General features: G+C 42.1%; 1 protein-coding gene across 2 annotated transcripts in view; it reads right to left on the bottom strand.

Annotated features, from left to right (window-relative positions):
- Positions 1 to 26,817, bottom strand: part of ADCY1 (adenylate cyclase 1) — a 145,560-nt gene that overhangs the window by 73,510 nt on the left and 45,233 nt on the right. For both annotated transcript variants that reach the window (XM_005551302.5, XM_045389098.2), the window contains exon 4: positions 19,022 to 19,133. In XM_005551302.5, the coding sequence (XP_005551359.4) occupies positions 19,022 to 19,133 (112 nt within the window). The remainder of the gene's footprint in view (positions 1 to 19,021; positions 19,134 to 26,817) is intronic.

Here is a 26,817-nt window from a genome sequence, read left to right on the forward strand (position 1 = left end):
TGTTCAGTCACCTCCAAATATTAAAATCTGGCAAGACAATCAAGACATATGCCCATCTCATTTGTATCCTGGTTCGAACAAATCAGCCAGGATGAAAAGACATTTTTGAGACACAAGGGTGAGCTGAGCCCAGACTGGGATTAGAGATGATGTAACTTTCATCAGTTTGGTTGGGTATGATAATGATATCGTGGTGGTGCCAGGTGAAATGTTCTCAGATGACAGAGTTAAAGGATTTATGGAGGAAGTGAGATGACATCTAGGATTTGAGGGAAGGCAGAGGGTAGAGACCAAACAAGACTAACCAGACATTAACAATTGCTGGAGCTACATTACGGGTGAGAATTCACTTCAGGCCTCCTGTGTGGCCAGTTTTTTAGCAGCTCACAGAACTGGGGTGTGGGAGCAGCAAAGGATGTACAGACTCTCCAGTGTCCTTTTCACATTTTATAGTCACAGAAACCAAGACATGAGAAGTAAGGACGACGTGGGCGTAGTCCTTGCAGCTGCCTGGTGATTCCTGGCCTCGGAATCAAGCCCAGTGAAAGGATCCACAAGGAGAGCAAAGGCTGGGAGGGGCTCAGGAAGTATGGAAGTGAATACACAGCTCCATGAGCCTGAGACTTTACAGGGACAGCTCTGTCTCCTGGGTCGGCTTCCATAAGTCCCTTTTGGAAATATCCAGAGTAGACACAAAATAAATGAAAAATAATGACCTCACTAACACAAGACATAATAATGTCATCTTTTGGCAATTAAAGGTTGAACGAAATGGTCAGATTGTGAGATAGAGGAGGGACCGCTCTTAGGGGTCTGCAGGACCCCACAAGCATGGAAATAAAGGAAAATCCTGAGTTCCTTCAAGGGAAATTCCAGGCTCCCAGCTAGCCCTGAGAGGTAAATGAGCAACTTGATAAGCAAGAAGGTTAACAGTAGCTTAAAACAATAGCCAAGGAAGTTAAAGTCACAGGATGTTTGGTTCCCTATAGAAAATAAAGATAACATCTTAACATATGTCCCTGAGTTGTTTTTTAGAAACCTAGACCCCAAATGGATATGCTGGCAACCTCAAATAATGGAGAACTGAGGACTGAACTCTGACTGCCAATCTTTGTCCTAAATTTCTTCCTTAAGGGCCTGGAGGAAGTCACACCCACAAGCCAGAGCTGACATTCTTTTCTGTGGACTCCGACATTTTAAACAAAACTTCTCTTCTTTAACCAATTAAAAATCAGAAAATCTTTGATTCTACCTAGGAGTCCTATTTAAGATATCCTTATTCAAGATATCCTATCTTTTTAGGCCAAACCAGTGTATAATTACCACGTATTGATTTACGATTTTGTCTGTAACTTCTGCTTTCCTGAAATTTACCCCCGCCTTCAAAAACCTTGCTTGCAAGCCATTGGAGAGGTTCTGTCTTAAGCGGGAGCTGCTCAATTCTCCTTCCTTGGCACCCTGCAAATGAAGGCCCTTCTTTTTCCTGCTGTAGATATTTCTCCCTCCATGTAGATAGTTTGGCTTTACTGTGCTGGGCAATCACACCTAGGCTCAGTTGAGTAACAACTGCACCGTAAAGCCATGCATGTTTGCCTCGTCATCTGTGACCAGGAGGCCCAGAGCTGTGTCAGCCTGTAGGAGGATTCTTAAACCCGGCATGACACTTGTCCTATATTCCCTTAAAGCAAATTATATGAATGCAAGTGATCCTAACTTAAACACTCATGAAATCATTGCTCAAATACTCCTGTGTTGGGTCCCCATGGATCAGAATGTCTACTGATGTGTCCATGTTTGGGGTCAGCACAGGCTTTCAGAGGCCATCAGCTGCCTCAGCATGTCCCACAGGATTACTGAGATCCAGGTAGCCTCAAGCCCAGTCCAGGGAATGGGAATGTCTCATGGGGGTTGTCTAACCTCACCACACTGACCAGTCTACTCTTGTACTGATCCCCATCAGGGACCTGCTTGTACCATCTGAAATCTGAATGCACGTCTGGCATGCGCCAGGAAACAGTCACTGTGGGGCTGAGAACTTACAACAATGTGAGGTGCTCTCATTGGGAAAAAACGTTCCCAGAAGGGTTCCTGGAGTTATGACCACAACTAAGGGGCTGTGTTCCCATCCACCTAAGGAATGGGAGCAGGATGAGCCCCAGGCGGCCCAGCTGATAACCGGCCAAGCTGGGATTGTCTTATCTCTGCAGATGGCACACAGTGAACCCCTCCATGCTGCCCCACAGTCTTCTGGAAATGGATGAAGGAACTGTGTGCTTAGTTCAACCAGTTCATGTTCCCGTTAAGAAAACTGACATCCGGAGAAGGGGCCCTGTCCCTCTGCAGGTGAAGGTAGAGTGAGACTGGGCTTTGGCAGGTGTTTCTCATTAATACAAAGGGGTGTGGCCAGTCTCCCAAATATACATGGGTATTAAAGCAAATGTAAATCTAACAAGTATCCAATAAATGGGGAAAAGGTCAAAAATATTGTTCACATCTGTGACTATCAACCATGGCTAAGGAGATAAATAAACCATCAGCTACTATCAAGACTAAGGCAAACATGTTCTGTGTTTGTTTAACTTCCCACAGAGGCCTTCATAGAGAAAGATAGGTTTGGACTGCAGCTGTGTGTAATTTTCCAAGCCTGCCCTTCACAGGGGCCACTTGCATCACCAACACAAGGGCCTCAGACATACAAGTATACCTGTGGTACACACATCCCATGTGGTCCTACTTCATGGGGGCCACCTGCATCTCCAACACCAGAGACTCAGAAACAGGCCCTTGCAGCCATCAATTATACAACCTGGAGCCTAGAGTCTAAACATGACCCAGCCTGGCTACCAGTGGAGGGCTTCAGTATGCATGGACATCTGGCAGCCACGACTCACTATAAACCATTAGAAAGAAAGGCAACTCTTTCCTGCATATAATGCCCCTATGGAGACCAAGGCATTTAAAAGACATGCTCCATTGCTGCCATACAGCCAGATATAACGTGAGCACATCTGAGGGACACGCATCTCACATGCTCCTACTTCACAGGGGCCACCTGCATGTCCAACACCAGGGAGTCACACACAACACCAGCACACACGAGGCACACACATCTTCCTACGTGCTCCTCAAAAATTGACCCATGCAGATTAGAGTAAAACATACACTTGAATAATATGTAACACCATCAATGCACAAAGAAAATACAAACAAGTAATACAGAAAAGAAAAAAAAAGGAGCAAACTGGGTCATTCCAATTTTGAACTTCTAGGCAGTTACCTCAACAAGGGGAAACAAGATTCAAATTGAACTTCTCAAGATGAAAACTAGAGTGTCTGAGATGGAAACTATACTGGATAGAATTAATGATGGGACATACACTACACAAGAAAATAGCTACTATCCAAATGAAATAGAAAGGAAAAGAATCCAAAAATTTTGAAGAAAATCACCAATGAGCTGCAGGCTCCCTCAAGAGTGGAACTCCTTAATACATGTGGAATTGATGTCCCAGAAGGAAGAAGAGAAGATGCCATAAAATGTATTTGAAAAAGGATCACCCAGGTTTTTTGTTTTGTTTTGGTTTTTTTTTTTTTAACCAATTTAACTGTAAAACTACAGATGCAAGCTCAACATACTGCAGGCACAGGAAACATGAAGAAAACTCAAATTCACATGAAAATCAAATTTCTTACAACTAGTGATGAAAAGAAAAAAAAAGTAGACAGAGAAGACCTATTTCAAACAAAGGAAGAGAGTTGATGGCAGACTTCTTGTCGGAGACAACATGAGAGAAGACACTAGAACAACATCTTCAAAGTTCTGAAGGAAACAAAGCAAAACTATCAACCTAGAACTCTCCATGCGGTGAAAATACATTTTTTAAAACTGAGGCAAAAAAAAAAAGAGTCTTTCAGAAGTATAAAAACTGAAAGAATTCATCACCAACATACCAGCGCTATAAGAAATGCTTTTTTAAAATTCTTTTATTTACTTTTTCACACACAGTGTCTCACTCTGTCACCTAGGCTGCAGTGCAGTGATGTCATCATAGTTCACTGCAGTCTCAAACTCCTGGGCTCAAGTGATGCTCCTGCCTCAGCCTCCCAAATAAGTAGGACTACAGGTATGTGCCACCACACCCAGTTAAGTTTTTTTTTTCTTTTTTTCAGTAGAAATGGGGTCTCATTATGTTGTGCAGTCTGGTCTCAAACTCCTGGCCTCAAGTGATCCTCCCACCTCAGCTTCCAAAGTGCTAGGATTACAGGTATGAGCCACACCCAGCCAAAAGGAATTATTTAGGCAGAAATATAAAACACAAAGAAATATTGACTGCATAAATGAATGAAAAGCAAAGGAAATAGTTACTACATGAATAAACAGATCAGATATTTTTATTGTTCAAATTGCTTTGAAAGAGAACTGTGTAAATAAAATGTAAAATGGAGTTTATAACACAAGAAAAAGTAAAATGTACAGCAACAACATCATAAAGGCCAAGAAGGAAGAAACAGATGTATACAATTGTACGTTTCTTATGCTGTAATTAATAAATCATGTGATGGTAGACTGCTAAAAGTTAAAATATCTATTATAAACTTTAAAGCAACCACAAAAATAACAAAACAAAGAGTTATAAGCCAATAAAGGCAGTGAGATGGAATCATAAAACATAATAAATTGGCAAAATGGCCAAAGAAAACAAAAAAGGGAATAAAGAACAAATGAGACAAACAGAAAGCGAATGGCAAGGGGACAGACTAAACCTAACCGCATCACTAACACAAATAGTCCAAATACCCCAGTTGAAAGCAGAGATTATCACCTCAGGTAAAAATAAAATAAAATAAAAGCAAAACTAACTAGGAACAAACTTTAAATAAAAAGAGACAAACAGGCCGGACATGGAGGCTCACATCTGTAATCCCAGCACTTTGGGAGGCTGAGGCGGATGGATTCCCTGAGGCTCGGAGTTCGAGACCAGCCCGGCCAACATGGTGAAAACCCTTCTCTACTAAAATTACAAAAATCAGCTCGGCATGGTTGCGGGCACCTGTAATCCCAGCTACTCAAGAGGTTGAGGCAGGAGAATCTCTTGAACCCGGGAGGCAGAGGTTACAGTGAACCGAGATCATGCCACTGCACTCCAACCTGAGCGAGACTCTGTCCTAAAAATCAAAAACAAACAAATGAACACACACAAACAGACTAAAAATAAAAGGATGGAAGAAGACACAGACCTTCCACATCCATGGGTTCTGCATCTATGGATCCAATCAACTGCAGATGATAGAATGTAGTTAGGTCTATCAAGGCTGCATCTACACTGAACAGGTACAGCTTTTTTTCTTGTCATGATTCCCCAAACAATACAGCATAACAACTATTTACATAGCATTTACACTGTAGTAGATATTATAAGTAATTCAGAGAAGATTTAAAGTATACAGGAGGATGTGTATAAAGGTTATATGCAAATACTATGCCATTTTTTATAAGGGACTTGAGCATCCAGATTTTGGCATCCAGAGGTAGTCCTAGAACCAATGCCCTGTAAGTATCGAGCAACAACTATTCTTTCTGACAATAGTCAAAGGAAAGTTGAAATGGCTCTATTAATATCAGACAAATGGGATTACAAAGCAAAAAATATTACCAGAATAAAGAAGGTCATTTCTTAATAATAAAATAGTCAATTCATCAAGAAGACATAACCATTATAAATATTTAAAAATTGAATAACAGTTTAAGAATACATGAAGTAAAAATAGAACTGAAAGAAAAAATATACAATTATGTTGGAGATTTCCATACTCCTCTCTCAATAATTGAGAGAACAAGTAGCCAGGAAATCAATAACACATGAACAATCCTATCAACCAATTGACCTAATTGGTACTTACTGAACACACTATTAACAATAGAATTCTACAAAATCAAGAGTACTAACCCACCAGAGTAAGCCATATTCTGGGCCATAAATTTAAGAGGATTCAAATAATAAAAAGTATGCTCTCTGACCACAAAAAAACTAAATTAGAAGTAAAAAACAAGATCTTTGAAATATCCCTGAATCATCTCTCTAAATAACCCATGGGTCTAAAGAAAAAAAAAAAAATCAAGAGAAATTAGAAAGTATTTTAAACAGAATTAGAAAAACACACAACATACCAGAAATTGTGGGATACTGCTAAAGTAATACTTTCAGGCAAGTTTACAACAATAAATTCTTATATTAAAAGACATAAAAAATGTTTAATTAATGGTTTTGGCATCCACCTTAAGAAACTACAAAAAGAAGAGCAAATTAAACCCAAAATAACCAGAAGTAGCACAATAACAGAGATATGAAAAGAAACTAAATAGAAAAATAGAGAAATCAATCAAATGAAAAGCAGTTATTTTAAAAAAAAACCAGTGAAACTGATAAACCTCTAGCCAAAATGATCAGATAAAGGAGAAAACAAAACTTACCCAAACCATGGATAAAAGAGGTGACATCACTATAAATTCTACAGACATTAGAAGGAAAACAAGGAAATACTATGAAGAACTACCACCAAGCTTATTTAAGAAAAAAAAAAAAAAAAAAAAAAAAAAAAAACTGACCTGACTAGCTCTATTTAAAGAAACTAAATTTATAGTTAAAAACTTTTCCGGGCCGGGCGCGGTGGCTCAAGCCTGTAATCCCAGCACTTTGGGAGGCCGAGACGGGCGGATCACGAGGTCAGGAGATCAAGACCATCCTGGCTAACACGGCGAAACCCCGTCTCTACTAAAAAATACAAAAAACTAGCCGGGCGAGGTGGCGGGCGCCTGTAGTCCCAGCTACACGGGAGGCTGAGGCAGGAGAATGGCGTGAACCCGGGAGGCGGAGCTTGCAATGAGCTGAGATCCGGCCACTGCACTCCAGCCCGGGCGACAGAGCGAGACTCCGTCTCACAAAAAAAAAAAAAAAAAAAAAAAAAAAAAAAACTTTTCCACAAAGAAAATATCAGGTCCAGACGGATTCACTGGTAAATTCTACCACACATTTAAGAAAGAAAGAATACCATTTCTACAAAAACTATTCCAAAAAATTCAACAAAAGGAAATATTCCCAAACTCATCTATGAGTTAAGTGTTATCTTGACACCATGTACAGAATAAGAAAAGCCACAGACTAATATCTTTAAGTAACATAAATGAAAAATTTTCTAAACAAAATTTTAGCAAAGCAAAGCCAACAATAAATAAGGATAATACAAAACAAATCCTCCTCAACTTATGATGGGGTTACAACCCATGAATGTATGGTAAGTTGAAAATATTGAAAGTCAAAACTGTGTGACTGATCGGGAGCTGTGGCTTGCTGCCGCCTCCCAGTATCACATGAGGAAGGCACTTTGTATTGAATGTGTATCACTTTCCCATCATCTTAAAGTCAAAACAGCATACGTCAGACTATCATAAGTCGGGGACCCTCTTTATGTCCAAGTAGGGCTTGTCCAAGGAACAAAAGGATGTTTAGATATCCTACCATCAATCAATGTAATTCATTCTACGAGCAGACTAAAAAGAAAAACCATATGATCCTTCCAATAGATGCAACAGAATTAGACAAACTTCAACATCCATTTCTGATTCAAAAAAAAAAAAAAAAAAAAAACTCAGCAAATTAGAAACTCAGCAAACTAGAAATAAAAGGAAAACTTGCTCAACTTGATAAAAAGTATCCACAAAAAATCCAACTGGTAATATCATATTTAATGATGCAAGACAGAATGCCTTCCCCTAATGTTGGGAACAAGACAAGAATGTCTGCTCTTGACACTCCTATTCGACATTGTACTGGTGGTTCTAGGCAGTAAAAGAAGGCAAGAAAACAGAAATAAAAGGCACCCAAGCGGGAAAGGAAGAAGAAAATCTGTCTTCATTTGCAAACAACACGATGATTTATGCAGAAAATGTATGTATACGGAAACCTACTAGAAATAAGTGAGTTCAGCGGAGTTTCAGAACAGTTTACTAATACAAAAACTCCACTGTACAGTTGGCCCTTGAGTAAAACACAGGTTAGGAGTGACAACCCCCATACAGTTGAAAATCCATGTATAACTTTTGACTACCCCCGAAAACATAGCTACCATTGAGCAGAAACCTTACCAATAATATTAACAATTGATTAACACATAAATAAGCTAGTATCTATTTAGGTTGGTGCAAAAGTAATTGTGGTTTTTGCTATAAGTAATTTAAGTAATTACAGTTTTTGCTACTACTTTTCTTTTTTTTTTTTTTTAGGTGATGTCTCGCTCTGTCACCAGGCTGGCACGATCTCAGTTCACTGCAACCTCTGCCTCCCGGGTTCAAGTGATTTTCCTGCCTCAGCTTCCCAAGCAGCTGGGACTACAGGTGCGTGCCACCACACTCAGCTAATTTTTGTACTTTTAGTAGAGACAGGGTTTCACCACGTTGGCCATAATGGTCTTGATCTCTTGACCTCATGATCTGCCTGCCTCGGCCTCCCAAAGTGCTGGGATTACGGGTGTGAGCCACCGTGCCCGGCCTTGCTATTACTTTTAAAGTTAAAAACCACAATTGCTTTTGTACCAACCTAAATACATATATAATCCTTTATGCACTCATGGCATATGCAACCTTTTCTTAACGTTTTCAATATTTCTAGGCTACGCAGTTCATCTGTGAGTTTTTCCAAACTATCACAAATCTCCAAAATATTTTCCAATATATTTATTGAAAAAAACCCATGTATAAGTGGATCCACACAGTTCAAATCCATGATGTTCAAGGGTCAACTGTATTTTGCTATACTAGTAATGAACAATCAGAAATTAAAAGCTAAAAATCAATAGCATTGGCCGGGCGCGGTGGCTCACACCTGTAATACCAGGACTTTTGGAAGGCCAAGGCAGGCGGATTACTTGAGGCCAGGAGTTCGAGATCAGCCTGGACAACATGGTGAAACCTCATCTCTACCAAAAATACAAAAATTAGCTGGGCATGGTGGTGTGTGCCTGTAATCTCAGCTACTCTGGAGGCTGAGGTAGGAGAATCACTTGAACCTAGGAGGCAGAGATTACAGTGAGCCAAGATCACACCACTGCACTCCAACCTAGGCAACACAGCAAGACCTACCATCTAAAAAAGAAACAACTAGGAGCTACTTAGGAATAAATCTGATAAAATACATAAAATACATATATACTGGCCGAGCATGGTGGTTCATGCCTGTAATCCCTACAACTTTGGGAGGCCAAGACAAGAGTATCTCTCGAGCTCAAGAGTTCGAGACCAGCCTGGGCAACATGATGAGACCCAGTTTCTACAAAAAAAAGAAAAAAATTAAAAATTAAAAATTAGCTGAGCATGATAGCATGTGCCTGTCGTCCCAGCTACTCAGGATGCTGAAGCAGAAGGATTGCTTGAGCCCAGGAGGTGGAGGCTGCAGTGACCTATGATTGCACCATTACACTCCAGCCTGGGTAACAGAAAGAGGCCCTATCTCAAAAAAACAAAACAAAACAAAAAAAAACCACGAAAAAAGAACTACATATACACTGAAAACTATACATTTCTGAGAAATGCATAGAATTTTTTTCTATATATTTTTTCTGAGAAAAAAATCAAAGAATATCTAAATAAATCTAAATAAACATATGGTGTTCGTGAATCAGAAGACTATTTTTTAAATGTTAATCCTCCCAAGATTGGTAACATAGATTCAACACAAATCCCAAACAAAATTCCAGCAGGCTTTGTTACAGAAACTGACAAATTGATTATAAAATTCACATGGAAAAGCAAAGCACCTAGAATAGCCAAAATCACTTTGAAAAAGAACCATAAAGTTGGATAAAACACAGGACCTGATTCCAGACTAAACATTATAAAACTACAGGGCCAGGGTATGTGGTTTTTGATGTCAAGATAAACACATAGGTTAATGGAACAGAATTTTTTTAAATCCAGAAATACATTCAACTACATATGGACAAGTGATTTTTCTAACATTTTGGAAAGGGAATTCAGTAGAGAAATGATAGTCTTTTCAGTAAATGATTCTGGGACAATTAGATATCAAGATAACAACAAAAAAAATCCAGCTTTGACCCATACCTCGAAACATATACAAAAATTAACCCCAAATGTATTATAAACTTAAATGTAAAACCTCAAACTATAAAACCCCTAGAAGAAAACACAGGAGAAAATCTATGACTTTGGTTAGGCAAAGATTTTTACTTTATTCTATGTAAGTATATATTTATTTACTTTACAACCTTACTCTGAGATGAAGGGATATGCAGGCTTGGCTTAGATAGCTGGCAAATGAAACAAATGACTGTGATTATTTGCGTATCTTTCTCATGTGAGTTTTCCTTAGGACAATGTGTACTTGTAAAGCTATGGAAATTCACAGGCGCACAAAAATTATGAATACACTATGTTGTGTTTATACCTTATTAAACATTAATCTGATAATTGCATCTAATGCTTTGACTTTTTGTGGACGATGTTTGTTTTCAAGTTTGGACGCAGAGCTTATAAAATGGTGAATAAGTGAAATAGTATTCAATTTACTTGTGATACAGTATGTGCTCTATAAAACAAGTATTTAAGGAAAACTTTTGTTCCCCTGCTGGATTGTGAGGCAGACTAAGTCACAGATTGTATTCTCCTTACATATGCACGTACCAGTGATTAGCAGTTTCCTGCACACAGCAGAATGAGAGGACATTTGCAGAGTTAAAATGGAATCCAACTGAATTATAATGGTAATAAGGACAGCGTTATTTGACAATTCTCTAAAACAGACAAAGCTGATAAACGGACAATTTCTAGCATCAAATGTTATCTGGTTATATAATTAAGAACTTGATGGGACTTTTAAAATGAGTTTATCATATCTTTATGTTGGAGGGTCTCAATGATTTTCAAGTTGGATTTTCAAATACTCGCATAGTTTTAAAAACACTGACCCCGCTGATCACAGCTTTCCTGGTAACAATGGTAATGATCATACATTGAGTGTAAACCCTATCCTAGGCACTGTGCTAGAGGCTTTAGACTTTTTATTATTTTTCTTTCCATTACTTTACTTCTCACTAACCAATCGAAATAGTCATATTTAGTCTCATTTTTGAATAAGGAGACTGAAATCCAGAGAGATTTTGGATGGCTGCTCACAGGGTGTGGTAGGTTGAAATTCCATGCCTCCCCAGCCCTCCAAAGACATCCATAGTCAAATTTCTGGAATCTGTACATGTAAACTTAGATGGCAAAACACAAAACAATGCAAACAAAAACAAAGATCTTTGTAAGGTAATAAATTAAAGATCTTAAAATGGGGAAACCATCTTGGATTATCCAGATGAGCCCTGAATACAATGACATGTATCCTTATAAAAATGAAGCAGGAGGAAACTTTACACACACACAGAGAAAGGGAAGGAGAGAGGGAGGGAGGGAGAAAAGGCAGAGAAAGAGAGAAAATAGAAGAATGAAGAGGAGCAGGCAGCAATATCAAGACCGAGGGAGACTGGAGTGATGTGCCCACAAGCCAAGGAATTCCAACAGCCAAGAGAGGATGTAAAAGTTAAGGGACGAATTCTCCCTTGGAACCTCTGGATGGAGTATGGTTCTGCGAATATCTGGATCTTGGCCAAGCAATACTGATTTCAGAATTTGGGCCTCCAAAACTGTGAGAAAAGAAATTTCTCTTGTTTCAAGCTACCAAGTTTGTGGTAATGCACCACAGTAGCCTTGGGAAGCCAACGCACAGTTATAGCACTTTGGGCAAAGATTTTTTAAACACAACACAGAAGTTACAATGCATTAAAAAAAACTGATAAATTGGACTTCATAAACACTAAAACTTTCTGCTCTTCAAACAACACTGTTAAGAGAATAAACAAGCCAAAGTCTGAGGGATCATATATCTGATGGAGGACTTGCATGTAGAACATATAAAGAATGCTCAAAACTTTACAAAAAGAAAAAAATCAACCCAAATAAAAGGAAGCGGTCAAAAGGTTTCAACAGACACTTCACCAAAAAGATATATGAGTGGCCAATAAGCAATGAAAAGATGCTCAACCACATCAACCATTAAAAAATAGGAAATTAAAACCACAATAAAATAGCACCACATGCCTATTAGAAAAAAACTAAAATTAAAAAGACTGACATCAAGTGCTGATGAGGATGTTGAGCAACTGGAACTCATACACTGCTGATGGGAATGTGAAATGCTACAATAACTCTGCAAACATTGTGTCTGTTTCATAAAAAGTTAAGCATACATCTACCATGTTTTTTAGGCACTCTACTTCCAGGTATTTACCCCAGAGAACTGAATATCCATACACAGACTTGTATATGAATGTTCATAGCAGCTTTATTTGTAATAACCCAAACCTAGAAATAACCCAAATGCCCATCAAAAAGTGAATAAACAGACATGCTTCAGTACAGCTACAAAATGGGATGCTTCTAAGCAACGAAAAGGAATGAAGTACAGACACATGCAACAAATTGGATGAATCTCAAAACAATTATGCTCAGTGAAGAAAAGCCAGACAAAGTAGAGTACATATTGCCTTGTTCCATATATATAAGATTCTAAAAAATTCAAACTTATTTGTAGTGATAGAAAGCAGATTAGTAGTTGCCTGGACACAGGGAGAGAGTAAAATAAGAAGTGGGAGGAGAGAGGGATTGCAAAGGGTCTGGGAAACACTGAAGGATATGCTCAGCATTTTGACTGTGGTGATGGCTTCACACATGTGTACATATGCCCAAACGAACAGAACCGTACACATATGCAGCTCATTATCAGTCAATCATACCTGCAAAGTAAGGAGTCCTCTGTGCCACTAAGGACAGTGGGAAGCCGAGGAAAGATTTGAAACAGGAAGCAGAACTCCTCGTGCTCACCCCACGAGGAGCTGCTATGGAAATCCTGGTGAGGTGTAACATATCCCAGAGGTACTGAACCACAGAACTCACACACATTATTGGAAGGCGGGCACTAGTTAGGCCACACGTAGTGCGGTTTGTTGGAAGAAAGCAGCATGCCAGGTTGCTGAAAACAGAGTGTTATGTAAACCTTTCCTAGGAAAACTGACAGATTCACTTGGTCTTCAAAAAGTCATCCAAACACATTTGAGAACTTTTCTTAATAATTTTCCTAAAGACACCAAAACATGGCCCATGGGCTGTCCTGCCTTGGGGAAGGGTGGGGGTGCCTCCTCATATACCGCCCTTCCCCCAGAAACCACTCACCCTCCACCTCTGGTAGGGTCTGGGCAGGTCATTCCGCAAGGATCCCAGGACAGGGAAACACTTTCCCTGCTGTGTGAAGAAATGTGCGTTTCCATTCTGCTCATTGTAAACTGTGCAGGGGCCTGGAGGGGCTCTAGTAGGGGCAGGAGCATGGAGATGGATGGTGGAAACCGAGGTCTTCATGCAGGGAAAGCGACAGGCTCACTTGGCTGGAAGGTTGGGGTGTGAGGAAAACCCATGGGGTCAGACTGGAGAATGCCAAGGGACCCACCTCTGAGGCCCAGTGGTCTGTATATGAGCATAAGCTTTAGAGAGTGGCTCTCAGCCTCTGGCCTGCAAAATCCAGGGCAGTTAGCAAAATGCAGATTCTTTATCCCTAGGACTCTGATGAGTGGTTCTGGATATGGCCCAAGAATCCACCTTAAGGTGTCCCAGGTGACATGACACTTGCTTCTCAATCATGTGCTGAGAAACAGCAAAGAACCACCTCACCAGGAGCCTGCCAGGGGCACCCTCATGCTCAGCCACAGCTGTGCATATGCGAAGTGGGCGCCGGGAGTCTTGGAGAGCTTGGCATCCTCCCTCTATCCCCACAGGGCACTCACTACCACCTGGTGACAGCCAGTCAGACTTGTGCTTGCTCTGCAGATGCATCTCTCCACGAGTGGATTCTGGAGCCTATTTACAGCAACGGGGAGGGTAAGGAGTGGCCGGTGCTCTTCAGAGCCATCATGCGCAGATAGCTGAGCCCTAATAAACCCACAGCCAGCTCTCCCAGGTACTGATCCTGCTCCCAGCCCAACTCAGCTTCTCCAAATGAGGTTCCCTGCCAACAAGTGCCTATTGTAGGCCACCCCAGCCCCTCCTCTGGCCATTCTCATATGTGGACCCCATCAGAGGTTCCCCAGCCTCAGGTAACAGGCCAAGGAGTCTAGAATCCACTGGAGTGGACACACTGGCAGGGCACCGTCCCACTTAAACAGGCAGGGATAGCCATTGTGTGCCAGGCTCCATGGTCAGCACTGGGACTCAGTGCCAACTCAGACATGTGTATGGGCTGTCCACAGGCCAGTACCTCCCTGGAAAACCGCCATACAGTGATGAACGAGTAGGGTTAGCTGGACAGGATGCACCCATTTCACAGAAGGCTGGTGAAAGGTCAGAGGCCCAATGGGCAGAGACCTAGAGAAAAGATGGCCTTTGGGGCTTTCAAGGATGAGTAGGAGTTCTCTTCTAGGAAGACAGGCTTTGGAGCCATAATGACACCGCTTCCAATCCTGGCTGTGGCTCTGGGGATGTTGCTTTATCACATGAGCCTCATTCTGCTCACTCTTAGAATGAGGATGACATCATGTCCTGGCCAGAATGTTACAAAGACTTCTGTGAGGTCACCAACTTGGCCTTTGTCTCCTCATGTTGCACAGTTCAGCCAAACTCAAGACTTTCAACTAAGGCTCTTAAAGTTCCACCCTGATTTTGAGGGCAAGGGTCAAGAAAAGAAACAGGCCCAGCCCCTTGTGCCTGTATCTGCTCACATCGGAGCATCGCCTTCTGGCCCTCTAGTGCTATAAAACAATTGCTGGTCAATATGTGCCCCCACTCACACACTGCCGAGCCCTCTACACCCCAAGGCTGTCACTCTGTGATGGCATCAGTGCACTAGGGCAAGGCCCCATCCTCCTTCCTGCCTGGCTGGCGAGATCCCTAATCGAGCCCCCGTCTGCTCCCACGTGATCAAGGGCTTCATATCCAGATGGATCCCACTTACAATAATGTGTTCCTAGAAACCAGAAAATATTCTCTTCAGCTCAGACTCAAATGTTGCTGGGACTGAGCAGCCACTTTACACCAGAGTTGTAGTTATTGGGGGTGATGCTATTTATGCTGCTGCAGGGACTGCTGGTCCAGTTCTCTCTGCTGTGCTCCTCATGGGCACCTGGAGCTCTCAGCTGGAGGAATTCAAGGGCTACATGAAGGCACCTTGCAGCTGTAATGATATCCTAACCTCTGCCAGCACTGTCAGCCCTGCTATGCAGAAACAGCGCCCCCAAGAACAAAGGCGGCCAGCAGTACAACCTGGAGGCTCCATGGGGCTGACTCCCAGGACACTCCACCACCCAGAGGCCAACACGTCAGCCACTGCCCAGCTGCTGGGCAGCCACACAGCAAAGACAGGGCGCATGGATGTCTTTAAACGTAACACTGTTCAGGTGTCATGGTTTAGAGCAGAGGCTGGCACGCTGAGGCCGTGGACCACTCCTTGTTTTGTAAAGTTCTACTGGTGCACAGCCACACCCATTTGTTTAAGTATTTGTGGCTGCTTCCATGCTCCAACGCAGAGTTGAGTTGTTGCAACAGAAACCATATGTAACCCACAGAGCCTGAAATATTTACTATCTGCCCTTCACAGACCTAGTCAGCTAACCCCAGGCAGAGAGCCTCACATTAGGGGCTGCTGGGTCCAGAGCCACCAAGCCTCTAGGAAGTAGTTGGTCCTCCCTGACCCTGTCTCCTTCTCTTGGACATGGGATAACACCACAATCCTGCATGGTCACTGGGAGGAACAGATAGCAGAGTGCAGGTCTTTGTGCTGCAGCAGGTGTCCGCAATACACACATCTGTGCACACATGGGAAGTCAAGAGGACAGAATCCCCTGACACAAAATCATGTCAGCTTAGTCCCCATTTCTCATGAGGTGACAGTGTTCCGTGCTGCCAAAGGACTCCAGGAGAATGTTCCCAACCAAAGGTGGTGACCCACAGGGGACACACAGGCACTTACATGCATGTACAGATACACAGTCACACAGGTACACACATACATACATACTCATATATATATCACATGCATGCTAACCTACACACGTACACACGTGTGTTCATGTAAGCACTCACACATGTAACACACCTGCACACATAACGCACATGCATTTGCAGGCACACAGGCTCACTCATATACATTCCCACACATGCACACCCATGTTCACACATTTATGTGTACACACGTGTGCACATGCATGCTCACACATGTGCACAATCACACACGTATGTACAGGCACACACATCTCAACACATCTCTCACTCCACTTGACCCATCAGGCCTCTCCACCATGTACATCACCCACTCTCTGATGCATGCACATTCTTCTTGATAAAAGTATGTAAGCCAGCATCCCAGGCATGAATCAGTATCCTGGCGAAAGAGCCAAGTAGGCTTCAAGGAGTCACTTGGAACATGGAAACACTAGATGAGAGAGCATGTGATGATGCCTCGAAACAGGCCCAGAGCCCCCACCCATACACCCTGGACAGTGGCACAGATAGAAAGGAACAGCAGATGCCAAGGCCTGGGACCAGGGTGACAGCCCAGCACCATGAGCAGCAGGCAGCTCTCCGTGACACCTTCAGCCTCTCCTAGGAGCCAGCACTTCTTTATCAAAGGAAGAAACTGCAAAGCAACTGGGCTGAAATAAGGTGCCTCATAAGAGAACGAGAGCCCTAGGGAGTCTACAGCAGGACTGCAAAGGGCCTGCGCTGGCCCAACGTGGGTCCTGTCCCCTCACGGACAAAGGTACTGATCTCAGGACTGCCAGGAAGACAGAATCAGATGGTAGAAGTGGAGGACCCAGCACCAGCTCCAAGCACAGTGAGAGAGAAAAGGCCCAGGTGGGGCCAAGCGGGACCCTCCAGAGAAAAGCTCCCAAGATGACCAGCTTCCTGCTGAAGGGGTGGGAAGCAGGAGCAGGCCCAGGACACAACACTGGCTGCACAGTCCAGGGGACAAGCCTAGTGGACGGCCCAGATAAGACTGCAAGGGCACTGCAGACCAGAAGCTCTGCAAGGGCATTGCCCAGCAGAAAGATGAAGTGGGCTTTCCCAAACGGGCTGCTGTGGAACATTGGCCCAGGCTATCAACGGGGTGTCACTGCCCACAAAGATTACTGTGGGGAAAAAAAGGTCTTGAGATCCAGTTGTAAAGTCAGTTTACTTTTCCACTGTTTCTTGGAAAAGTAAAAGGTGCGGATCTTTTCCACTGTTTACTGGAAAACTAAACAGTGACTTTACAACTGGATCTCAAGATCTTTTCTTCCCCACAGGGATCTTCCAAAGGGAGTAGTGTCCAAAATCCCGCATGCCCACCCTCTTTCCCCCCTACCCCTCCTACCTTAACCTCTCTCCCTCATCAGGTGTCTGCAACAGGCTCCCAAGTTTTCTCCCACCTCCAGTGGGTCCCCCTAACTGCTGCCACGTATGGCAAGTATGGCCTCAGCTCATGTGACTACCGCCTGGCTCTGTCCTGCCCAGCCCTGCCCTGTGCTCAGAATGCCCCTCAGGACTCTGCACAAGCCAGCCCCCTATTAAGGTGCCTTCCTCTCCCCTCCTTCATTGAGGGAGCATCCACATTTTCCCCCAAGACGCTTCACTGCCACCTCCTCTGAAAAGGTTCTGCCTTGCTGAACAGAGCTCACTGCCCCTTCCTCTCACACTGACCTCAGCGCCCCTCCCTGACCACCTGGAGGCTGGACAAGAGGTGAACTTGAACTTGGCTCCATCTCACTGTGCTCCTCTCACACCCTCACAGGGCAGGGATGCTAGGTGTCTGGGGTCCAAGGAAACTCAGGTGGGTCAGTGGCCCTGAAAAGCATCACATCCTGGGCTCTCCTGACACCAGACTCCCTCCTCCCCTTCCCCCTTAGAAAGAGGAGACTTTCTGTGTCCACGGTCAGCCGTCCTGCAGAAGCCGACCCTTCCTGCACAGGCTGGGCGTGAAAATCTCAGGGAGGATGTGCCAGGTGAATGGCAAGAGGGGAAGTTCCATCACATGCAACCAGGGCACATTCTAGCTTTCAATCTGATGACTGATGAGCAGTACAATGTACCCGTGGGCAGCAGAGGAAAAGGAGGGGTAGGATATCAATGCCATGCAATAGATGTGCTCTCCCTGGGCCTGCAACATCTGTTGGCTTCTGCAGCTCAGATCCCAGTCCCACATGTCCTGTCTCTAAACACAGCACATTCTGTGGGGAGAAAGGGTGACAGTGCCAGCCCCTCAGAAGCCTTATGGCCAATGTGACTAAGTCCCAGGAGCGCAAACCTCTGTACAAGGAGGTTTGGCTGGCTTGCTCATCTTTGCTTCCAAACATGCGCATTACAAGCCAAGGCTGTTGGTATGGCCTTGGCCCAACGTTCAGCAGAACGTGGCTGCCAGATGTGACTGATCCAAGGAAGGTCTTTCAAAACCCCAGCACGCAAGGGTGGTCACTGCCTGCACCGGGCATCAGGAGGCATCAGCAACTGGGCCCCCAGCAGACAAGTTTCAATCCCAGGAGGGTGGCAGACCCAGCATCAGGCCTGCTCCAGTAGAGCCCAGAACGAGGGGTTGCAATCACCAGCTCTGTTTGCAGTGGGACACAATGGCAGCAGGATGGTGCACAGGGCAGACCCATATCTACATATGGCCTGCACAACGAAGCCTTCTGCATGGAAGTCCCGATTCGACAGCATGCTGGCCGTGCTTGTGCAAGCATTTTCTTATCTGGTAAATGCAAGGTTCCGGTCCAAGGAAAGGAATCAATGAATGGTGAGGCTAAAAACAACAGGTGATTTATAACCTTGCTGGAAGAAATGCTTAGCAATCAGTCTAGTTCATGGTCCAAATACAGAGAATCCACTGGCATATCATCACTCCAGAAGCAATTCTAATTTAATTCGAACAAAGAAAAACGCTGCACTTACCGTGGCTAACTCGTCAAACTTGCCGAAGAGCTCATTGAGGAGTTTCACCAGCTCCTGGGCCGTGCACTGGGATGCCAAGCCCGTGAAACCCACGATGTCAGCAAACAGGATGCTGCAAGAGAAAGGGGTGCCAGGCTGCCCTTCTCCCAGTCACTTAGGAAATAATTCCTAGAAGTATATCGACGTTTACATCTCCAAATCACTGTAGAATCAATCACCCCATTTATTCCTCAATGCAGACTAGAAATGAAGGCTTCCTGGTTCCCATCATATAGGTGAGAAGACTGAGGCTCAGAAAAGCCACAGAATGCCTGGCCACCGGGGGAGTAAATGCTGAGGCCATTCACAGCTCGCCATCCCCCATGCTGACCCCTCACACCACATAGGGAAAGCCCATCTCCCCTCTGCTAGACCTGCCTCTCCTTCTTGAGGAGGTTACGATGTGGCCAGTGGCACCGAGCAGAAGTGATGTGCTTTTAAGCATGTGGGCCCCTCCACACCCCTATATTCCCCTTCTGCCCCCTGAATGCAGGAAACTCGCGGGCCCCGAGTGTGGTGTCAATGCTTTACAATGAAAAGGGAGGGAGTCCCCGAATTCCTGGGCAAAGGGGCCGCCCCCTCAGTCTGCAATGACAGCAGGAAACACACTGTCTTGCATCAAAGCCTCTATGTACTGAGTGTCTATTTATGATAGCACTGGGGTGAGCCCTAAACAACACAGTGTCTACCCACAGGGCAGAACTTTCATGTTTTCTGGAATAATAAGACTTTAAAAAGATGTTTCCAATTGTTTTCTCTTCTTGCAATATTAAAACATGCTCTTTGAAAATATCAGAAAAAAAATTTAATTGTATATTTTTGTCTGTAAAAATGTTGTAGCTTTAAGATATCTCTCCACAGGGTCCCAATCATTTAATCACATTTTTTCAAAGTGTTCTCGGCTTTTTCTGTAACTTTGAGGCTTCCTGAACCCAGAACGCCCCCAGCACCACTATAGGAAATAAACGCAAAGTAAAAGAAAATGACCTATTTTGTTCACAACACAGGGTATCTCCAAAGATGGGCCAGCCAGCAGGGGCAGGAGGGGGACAGGGTTCAGAGCCTGGACTCCAAAGGGCACTATCCAGCTTCACCACTGACAGCAACTTATCCAACTGTTCTGCATGTCCGCCATGTAAAATGGAAATAAGACTAGAGTTCAGGTCATACCTTGCCCCTAGTAAGAGCTCAGTGATTATTTATAATCATTTATAATACTTTCTAAGTATTCTAATTCATTTATTCACTTGCTTATTCAACAAATATTTATTGAGGGCTATATGTGCTGGCATTGCTTTAGGTGCTTGGGATTTAGCAGTGAATAAGATTCATGGCAGGGTATGTTGGCTCATGCCTGTAATCCCAGCACTTTAGGAGGACAAGGCAGGTGGATCACTTAAGTCCACGAGTTCAAGACCAGCCTGAGCAACATGGCAAAACCCCATCTCTACAAAAAATACAAAAATTAGCCAGGTGTGTTGGCGTGCACCTGCAGTCCCAGCTACTCAGGAGGCTAAGGTGGGAGGATCGCTTGAGCCTGGGAGGTGGAGGTTGCAGTGAGCCGAAGCATGCCACTGCACTCCAGTCTGGCAGACACAGTACAACCCCATCTCAAAAAAAAAGGATCTGAATAAACCTCACTGCCCTCAGAAAGACTCCATTCTATTCAGGGAAGGAGCAAACATTCAGAGAGCATCAAAGGTGACACATGTAACTAACTATGGAAAAGCAGGGAAGTCAGATATGGACCTGTGTATATGTCAACTAGGATTGCTCATGGGGGTCCTGAAGGAGGGGAGCGGGGGAAAGGGACACACAGACACTGGGAGAAGAGGATTATGCGTGATGGTAACAGCAGGTGCTGCTCTTATGATTTTTGCTGGATACAGAATTATCTTTTTATTTCAACCTTTGAACATGCCATTCCACTGCCTTCTGGCCTCCCTGGTTTCTGATGAAAAATCAGTTGATAACCTTGTTGAAGATGCCTTGTAGATGGTAAGTCGTTTTTCTCTTGCCGCTTTCAAAATTGTCCTCAAGTCTTTGGTTTTTGACAGTTTGATAATGACATGTCTCAGTATGGGTCTTTTTGAGTCTACCCACCTTGGAGTGCACTCAGCTTCTTGGACGTATAGGTTAATGTTTTCCAAAAACTTTGGGACATTTATGGCCATTATTTCTTCAGATATTCTTTCTGCCCCTTTCTCTTTCTCCTCTCCTGTGGGACTCTCAATATGTGTGTACTGATACGATTGATGGTGTCCCTTAGGTCTCTGACATTCTCTTCATTTTCTTCATCCTTTTTTTCATTCTGTTCTTCAGACTGGATAATCTCAACTGAGCTACCAAGTTCACTAATTCTTTCTAAAGTGTACTCTACATTATTGTTGACTACAGGTAAAATATTGTACAGCAGATATCTACAGCTTCATGGCCACTGACTGGTAACTCCCCATTTCTTCCTCCCCCAAGACCCTATAACCACAAAGACACTCTTTAATTATATGATTTCGACTATTTTAAATACCTCATATAAGTGTAATGTTGCAGTATTTGTCTTTATGTAACTGGCTTATTTCACTTGTATAATGTCCTCAAGTTTCATCTATTTTGTCACATATTGAAGAATTTCCTTCCATTTTAAGGCTTAACAACATTTCATTTTATGTACATAACACATTTTCTTTTAACACCTTTATTGAGATATCACTGACATAAAAATTGTGTTTACTCATGTGTATATGTGGTGTACAATTTGACGTTTTGATAAACCTACATAGGTTGAAATAATTGACACAATCAAGGTAATTAAAATAGCCATTACCTCTGCACAGCTACCTGTGCATGAGCAAATTTCAAGTATACAATACAGTATTGTTAAATATTGTGACCACACTGTATGTTAGATCTCCAGAACTTATTCATGCTGCCTAACTAAAATTTTGTATTCTTTTACCAACATCACCCCATTTTCCTCTGCCTTCATTCCCTAGCAACCGCCATTCTACTTTGCTCCTATGAATTTGACTATTTTAGTTCCACATACAAATGAGATCATGCAGATATTTCTGTCTTACTTAGGTTACAGTAATGTCCTCCAGCTCCATACATATTGTTGAAAATGGCAAGATTTCCTTCTTTTTTGTTACTTATATGTGTTGCATATTTGTATATATGCACATATATATATTAACTGACACATAAATGTACATACTTATGGGTTATGGTGTGCTACTTCAATATATGTATACAACACGCAGTTATCAAATCAGGGTGATTAGGATATCCAGTACCTCCAATTTTTATTATTTCTTTGTGTTGATAACATTCAAATATCCTCTCTTCTAGGTACTTGAAAAGTGCAATAAATTATTGTTTACTATAGTCACCCTACATGCTATAGAACAATAGAACTTATTTCTCCTATCTACCTGTAATTTTGTACTCATTAACCAATCTCTCCCTATGGCTTCCTTCCTCCTACTCTTCCCAACCTCTAGTAACCACTATTCCACTGCCTACATCTAAGAGATAAACTATTTTAGCTTCCATATAAAAGCGAGACTATGTAGTTTTTTTGTTTTTGTTTTTGTTTTTTGTTTTCTGTTTTTGTTTTTTGTTGTTGTTGTTGAGACGGAGTCTCGCTCTGTAGCCCAGGCTGGATTGCAGTGGCTCAATCTTGGCTCACATTCAGTATTTACCTTTCTATGACTGGCTTATTTCACTTAATATAACGTCACCCAGGCACACCCATGTTGACATGAATGAGAGAATTTCATTTTTTATGCCTGAATAGTATTCCATCCTGTAAATATACCACATTCTCTCTACCCATTCATCTGCTGTTGGACACTTAGGTTGATTACACATCTAGGTTATTGTGAATAGTGCTGCAATAAACAGGGAGAGCAGATATCTCTTTGACATACGGATTTATTTTCTTTTGGATATATACCCAGTACTGAGATTGCTGGATCATGATAGTTCTATTTTTAACTTTTTAATAAACTTCTACTCTATTTTCCACAATGGTTGTACTAATTTACATTCCCGCCAACCAGTACAAGAGATCCCTTTTTACTGCATCTTCACCAGCATTTGTTTTTGTCTTTTTGATAACAGCCAATCTTACTGAGGTGAGATGATTCTCATTGTGGTTTGGATTTGCATTTCCGTGATGATTAGTGATGTAGACCATTCTATCACATACTTATTGGCCATTTGGATGTCTTCTTTTGAGAAATGCCTATTCAGATGCTTCACCCATTTTAAAATCAGATTATTTGTTTTCTTGCTATTGAGTTGAGTTCCTTGTATATTCTGGATATTAATCCCTTGTCAAATTAATAGTTTACAAATGTTTTATCCCATTCTCCTGTTGTCTATTCACTCTGTTGATCGTTTCCTTTGTTGTACAGACACTTTTCAGTTTGATATAATCCCATTTCTCTAGTTTTTATCTCATTGCCTGTGCTTTTGAGGTCTTGGCCATAAAACATCTGTCCAGACCAATATCCTGAAGTATTTCCACTATGTTTCCTTCTAGAAATTTCATAGTCTGGGTCTTATATTTATGTCTGATCCATTTTAAGTTTACTTTTGTGTATGGTAAGAGATAGGGGTCTAGTTTCATTTTCTGTATATGCATACCCAGTTTTCCCAGCATCATTTATTGAACAGATTGTCTTTTCCCCAATGTATGTTCTTGGCATCTTTGTCAAAAATCAGTTGGCTAAAATTACATGGATTTACTTCTGGGTTCTCCATTCTGTTCTATTGGTCTATATGTCTGTTTTCATGCCAGTACCATGATGTTTTAGTTAATATAGGTTGGTAGTATATCTTGAAGCCAGGTAATGCAATGACTCCAGCTTTCTTCTTTTTGCTCAAGATTGCTTTGGCTATTCAGGGTCTTCTGTAGTACCATATGAATTTTGGAATTTTTTTTTCTATTTTTGTGAAGAATGTCACTGACATTTTGATAGAGATTGCACTGAATCTGTAGATCACTTTGGGTATTATGGTCATTTTAACAATATTCTTCCAATCCATGAATGTGAAATGTCTTTCAATGTTTATGTGTCCTCTTTAATATCTTTCATCGTTTTACAGTTTTTATTGTAGAAATCTTTTACATCCTTGTTTATATTTATTTTATTTTTTGTAGCTACTGTAATTGGGATTGCTTTCTAGACTTCTTTTTCAGCTCATACATTACTAGTGTATGGAAATGCTACTGATTTTTGTACATGGATTTTCTGTTCTCCAACTTGATTGAATTCATTTATCAAATTCTGAGTTTGGTCCTGCCATGGGGAAAGTGGGGTCAGCCCCAGCAGTCACAGCCTTGGCCAGCAGATGGGGTAAACACATCCCTCTCACATCCCAGGCCCACCTGTCACAGCTGAACCCTTCAGACCCGGGCAGTCCATGCCTAGCCAGCAACTCAGCCCCAGGCCATACGAGCCCCTACGCAACTCAAGACCAAGACTCCGTGGCAATTCACATCCTGCTTAAGCCCCAGGAGTGGTGCCTGCTTGCCAGTGCCAGTGGCTGCAGACCACACCATGATTGCTTCTCAGTTACAGTTGCAGGAGCCCACCCCTGCTTTGCTCCAGTTCCACAAGCAAATAGCCCAAGTTTCCTGAATGCCTATGACTGGCACTGCTGGATCCCAAAACAATGCACACTCTGCTAAAAGCTAGGATTTAAAAAATGGCATCTTGCTGTAGCCACTTAGGTTGTAGAATGGGTGTGGGACCCAGGGCAAGTTCCCTCCCTGGAGCAGTTCCTGCTTATGGCCTCCCAGCTGCTTCCTAAGATGGATTCAAAACTTAGGAGGGTGAAGGTGCCCTCCTATTGCCTGGATCTCCAGTGGGAAACTGGGTTGCAGAAAGACTCTCACTCACCCCTCCCATGGGTTGCCTGTTTTCCTTCTGCTTCCTAGTTTTCCCCTTTCCATTTAGGAGGCCTTTTTTTGTTGCTGTTCTTTCTTTTCTCATTGCTCTGGGTAAGACTTCCAGTTCTATGTTGAATAGAAGTGGTGGGGGTGGACATCATTGTCTTGTTCCTGATTTTAGAGGGAAAGCTTTCTGTTTTCCATCATTGAGTAAGATCCTAGCTGTGGGCTTGTCATATATATAGCCTTTATTTTGTTGAGGGGTTTTTTAATCCTAATTTGTTGAGAATTTTTATCATGAAAGGGTGTCAAATTTTGTCAAATATTTTTCTGCATCTATTGAGATGATCACATGATTTGTATTCCTTATTCTCTTAACATGTTGTTATCACACTAACTGATTTTTGCATGTTGAACTATCCTTGCATTCCAGGGATAAATCTCAATTGATCATGGTGTATGATGCATTCAATGTGATCCTGGATGCATTTGCTAGTATTTTGGCTGAGGATATTTGAATCTGTATTTATCAGGGATATTTTCCTATAATTTATTTTTTTTTTTTTTTTTTTTTTGTAGTGTTCTTGTCTGACTTCGGTATCAGGACAATGATGGCTTCATAGTTTGAAAGTGTTCCCTCCTCTTCAATTTCAGAGACTTGGAGAAAGACTGCCATTAATTCTTCAAATGTTTGGTAGAATTTACTGGTGAAACCATCTGGGTCTGGACTTTTCTTTGTTGGGTTTTGATAACTGATTCAATCTCCATACTATGTACAGGTCTGTTCAAACTTTCTACTTCTTAATGACTTCATCTTGGTTGGTTGTGTTTCTTGACATTTTTCAAATTTTCCTAGGTTATACAGTTTGTTGGTGTTCACAGTAGTCTCTTATGATCCTTTTTCATTTTTGTGGCCTCAGTTATAATATCTCTTCTTTCATTTACAATTTGATTTGAGTTTTCTCTCTTTGTTTTCGGTCTAGGTAAGAACGTGTCAAAATCTTATTTACTGTTTCACAAAGCAACTCTTGGTTTTGTACATTTTTTAATATTGTTTTTTATTTTCTGTTTCATTTATTTCTGCTCTCATCTCTGTTATTTCCTTCATTCTAATAATTTTAGGCTTAATATGTTCTTCTTTTTTTTGGCTTCTTGAGGTGCAAAGTTAATATTGTTACTTTGATATATTTCTTTTTTAATGTAAGCATTTATTGCTATGAACTTCCCTCTTATTACTGCTTCTGTTCCATCCCTTAAGTTTGGGTATGTTGTGTTTTCATTTTCTTTTGTTTGAAGGTATTTTCAGGTTTTTTTGTTTGTTTGTTTGTTTTGTTTTGTTAAGATAGGGTCTTTCTCTGTCACCCAGGCTGCTAGAGTAGAGAGGTGTGCTCATAGCTCATGGCTGGTCTTGAAATCCTGAGCTCAAGCAATCCTCCTACTTCAGCCTCCTGAGTAGCTGGGACTACAGGTACATGCCACCATGCCTGGATAATTTTTAAATTTTTTTGTAGAGACGAGGTCTTATTATGTTGTCTAGGCTGGTCTTGAAATCCTGGGCTAAAGCAAACCTCCCACCCCAGCCTCCCAAAGTGCTGGGATTACGGGTGTCAGCCACTATGCCCAGCCTGGAGGTATTTTCTAATATCCTTTTTGATTTCTTCTTTGACCAAATAATTGTTCAAGAATGTGTTTTTAATTTCAACACTTTTGTGAATTTTTCAGTTTTCTTTCTGCTATTAATTTCTAGTTTCATCCCACTGTGATCAGAAAAGATATCTGATATAATTCTTAAAACTGTGAGGACTTGTTCCGTGACTTAACATACGACCTTTCCTGGAGAAAGATCCAAGTGCACTTG

Source organism: Macaca fascicularis, chromosome 3 (genome assembly GCF_037993035.2).
Source record: "Macaca fascicularis isolate 582-1 chromosome 3, T2T-MFA8v1.1".
Lineage (NCBI taxonomy): Eukaryota > Metazoa > Chordata > Mammalia > Primates > Cercopithecidae > Macaca > Macaca fascicularis.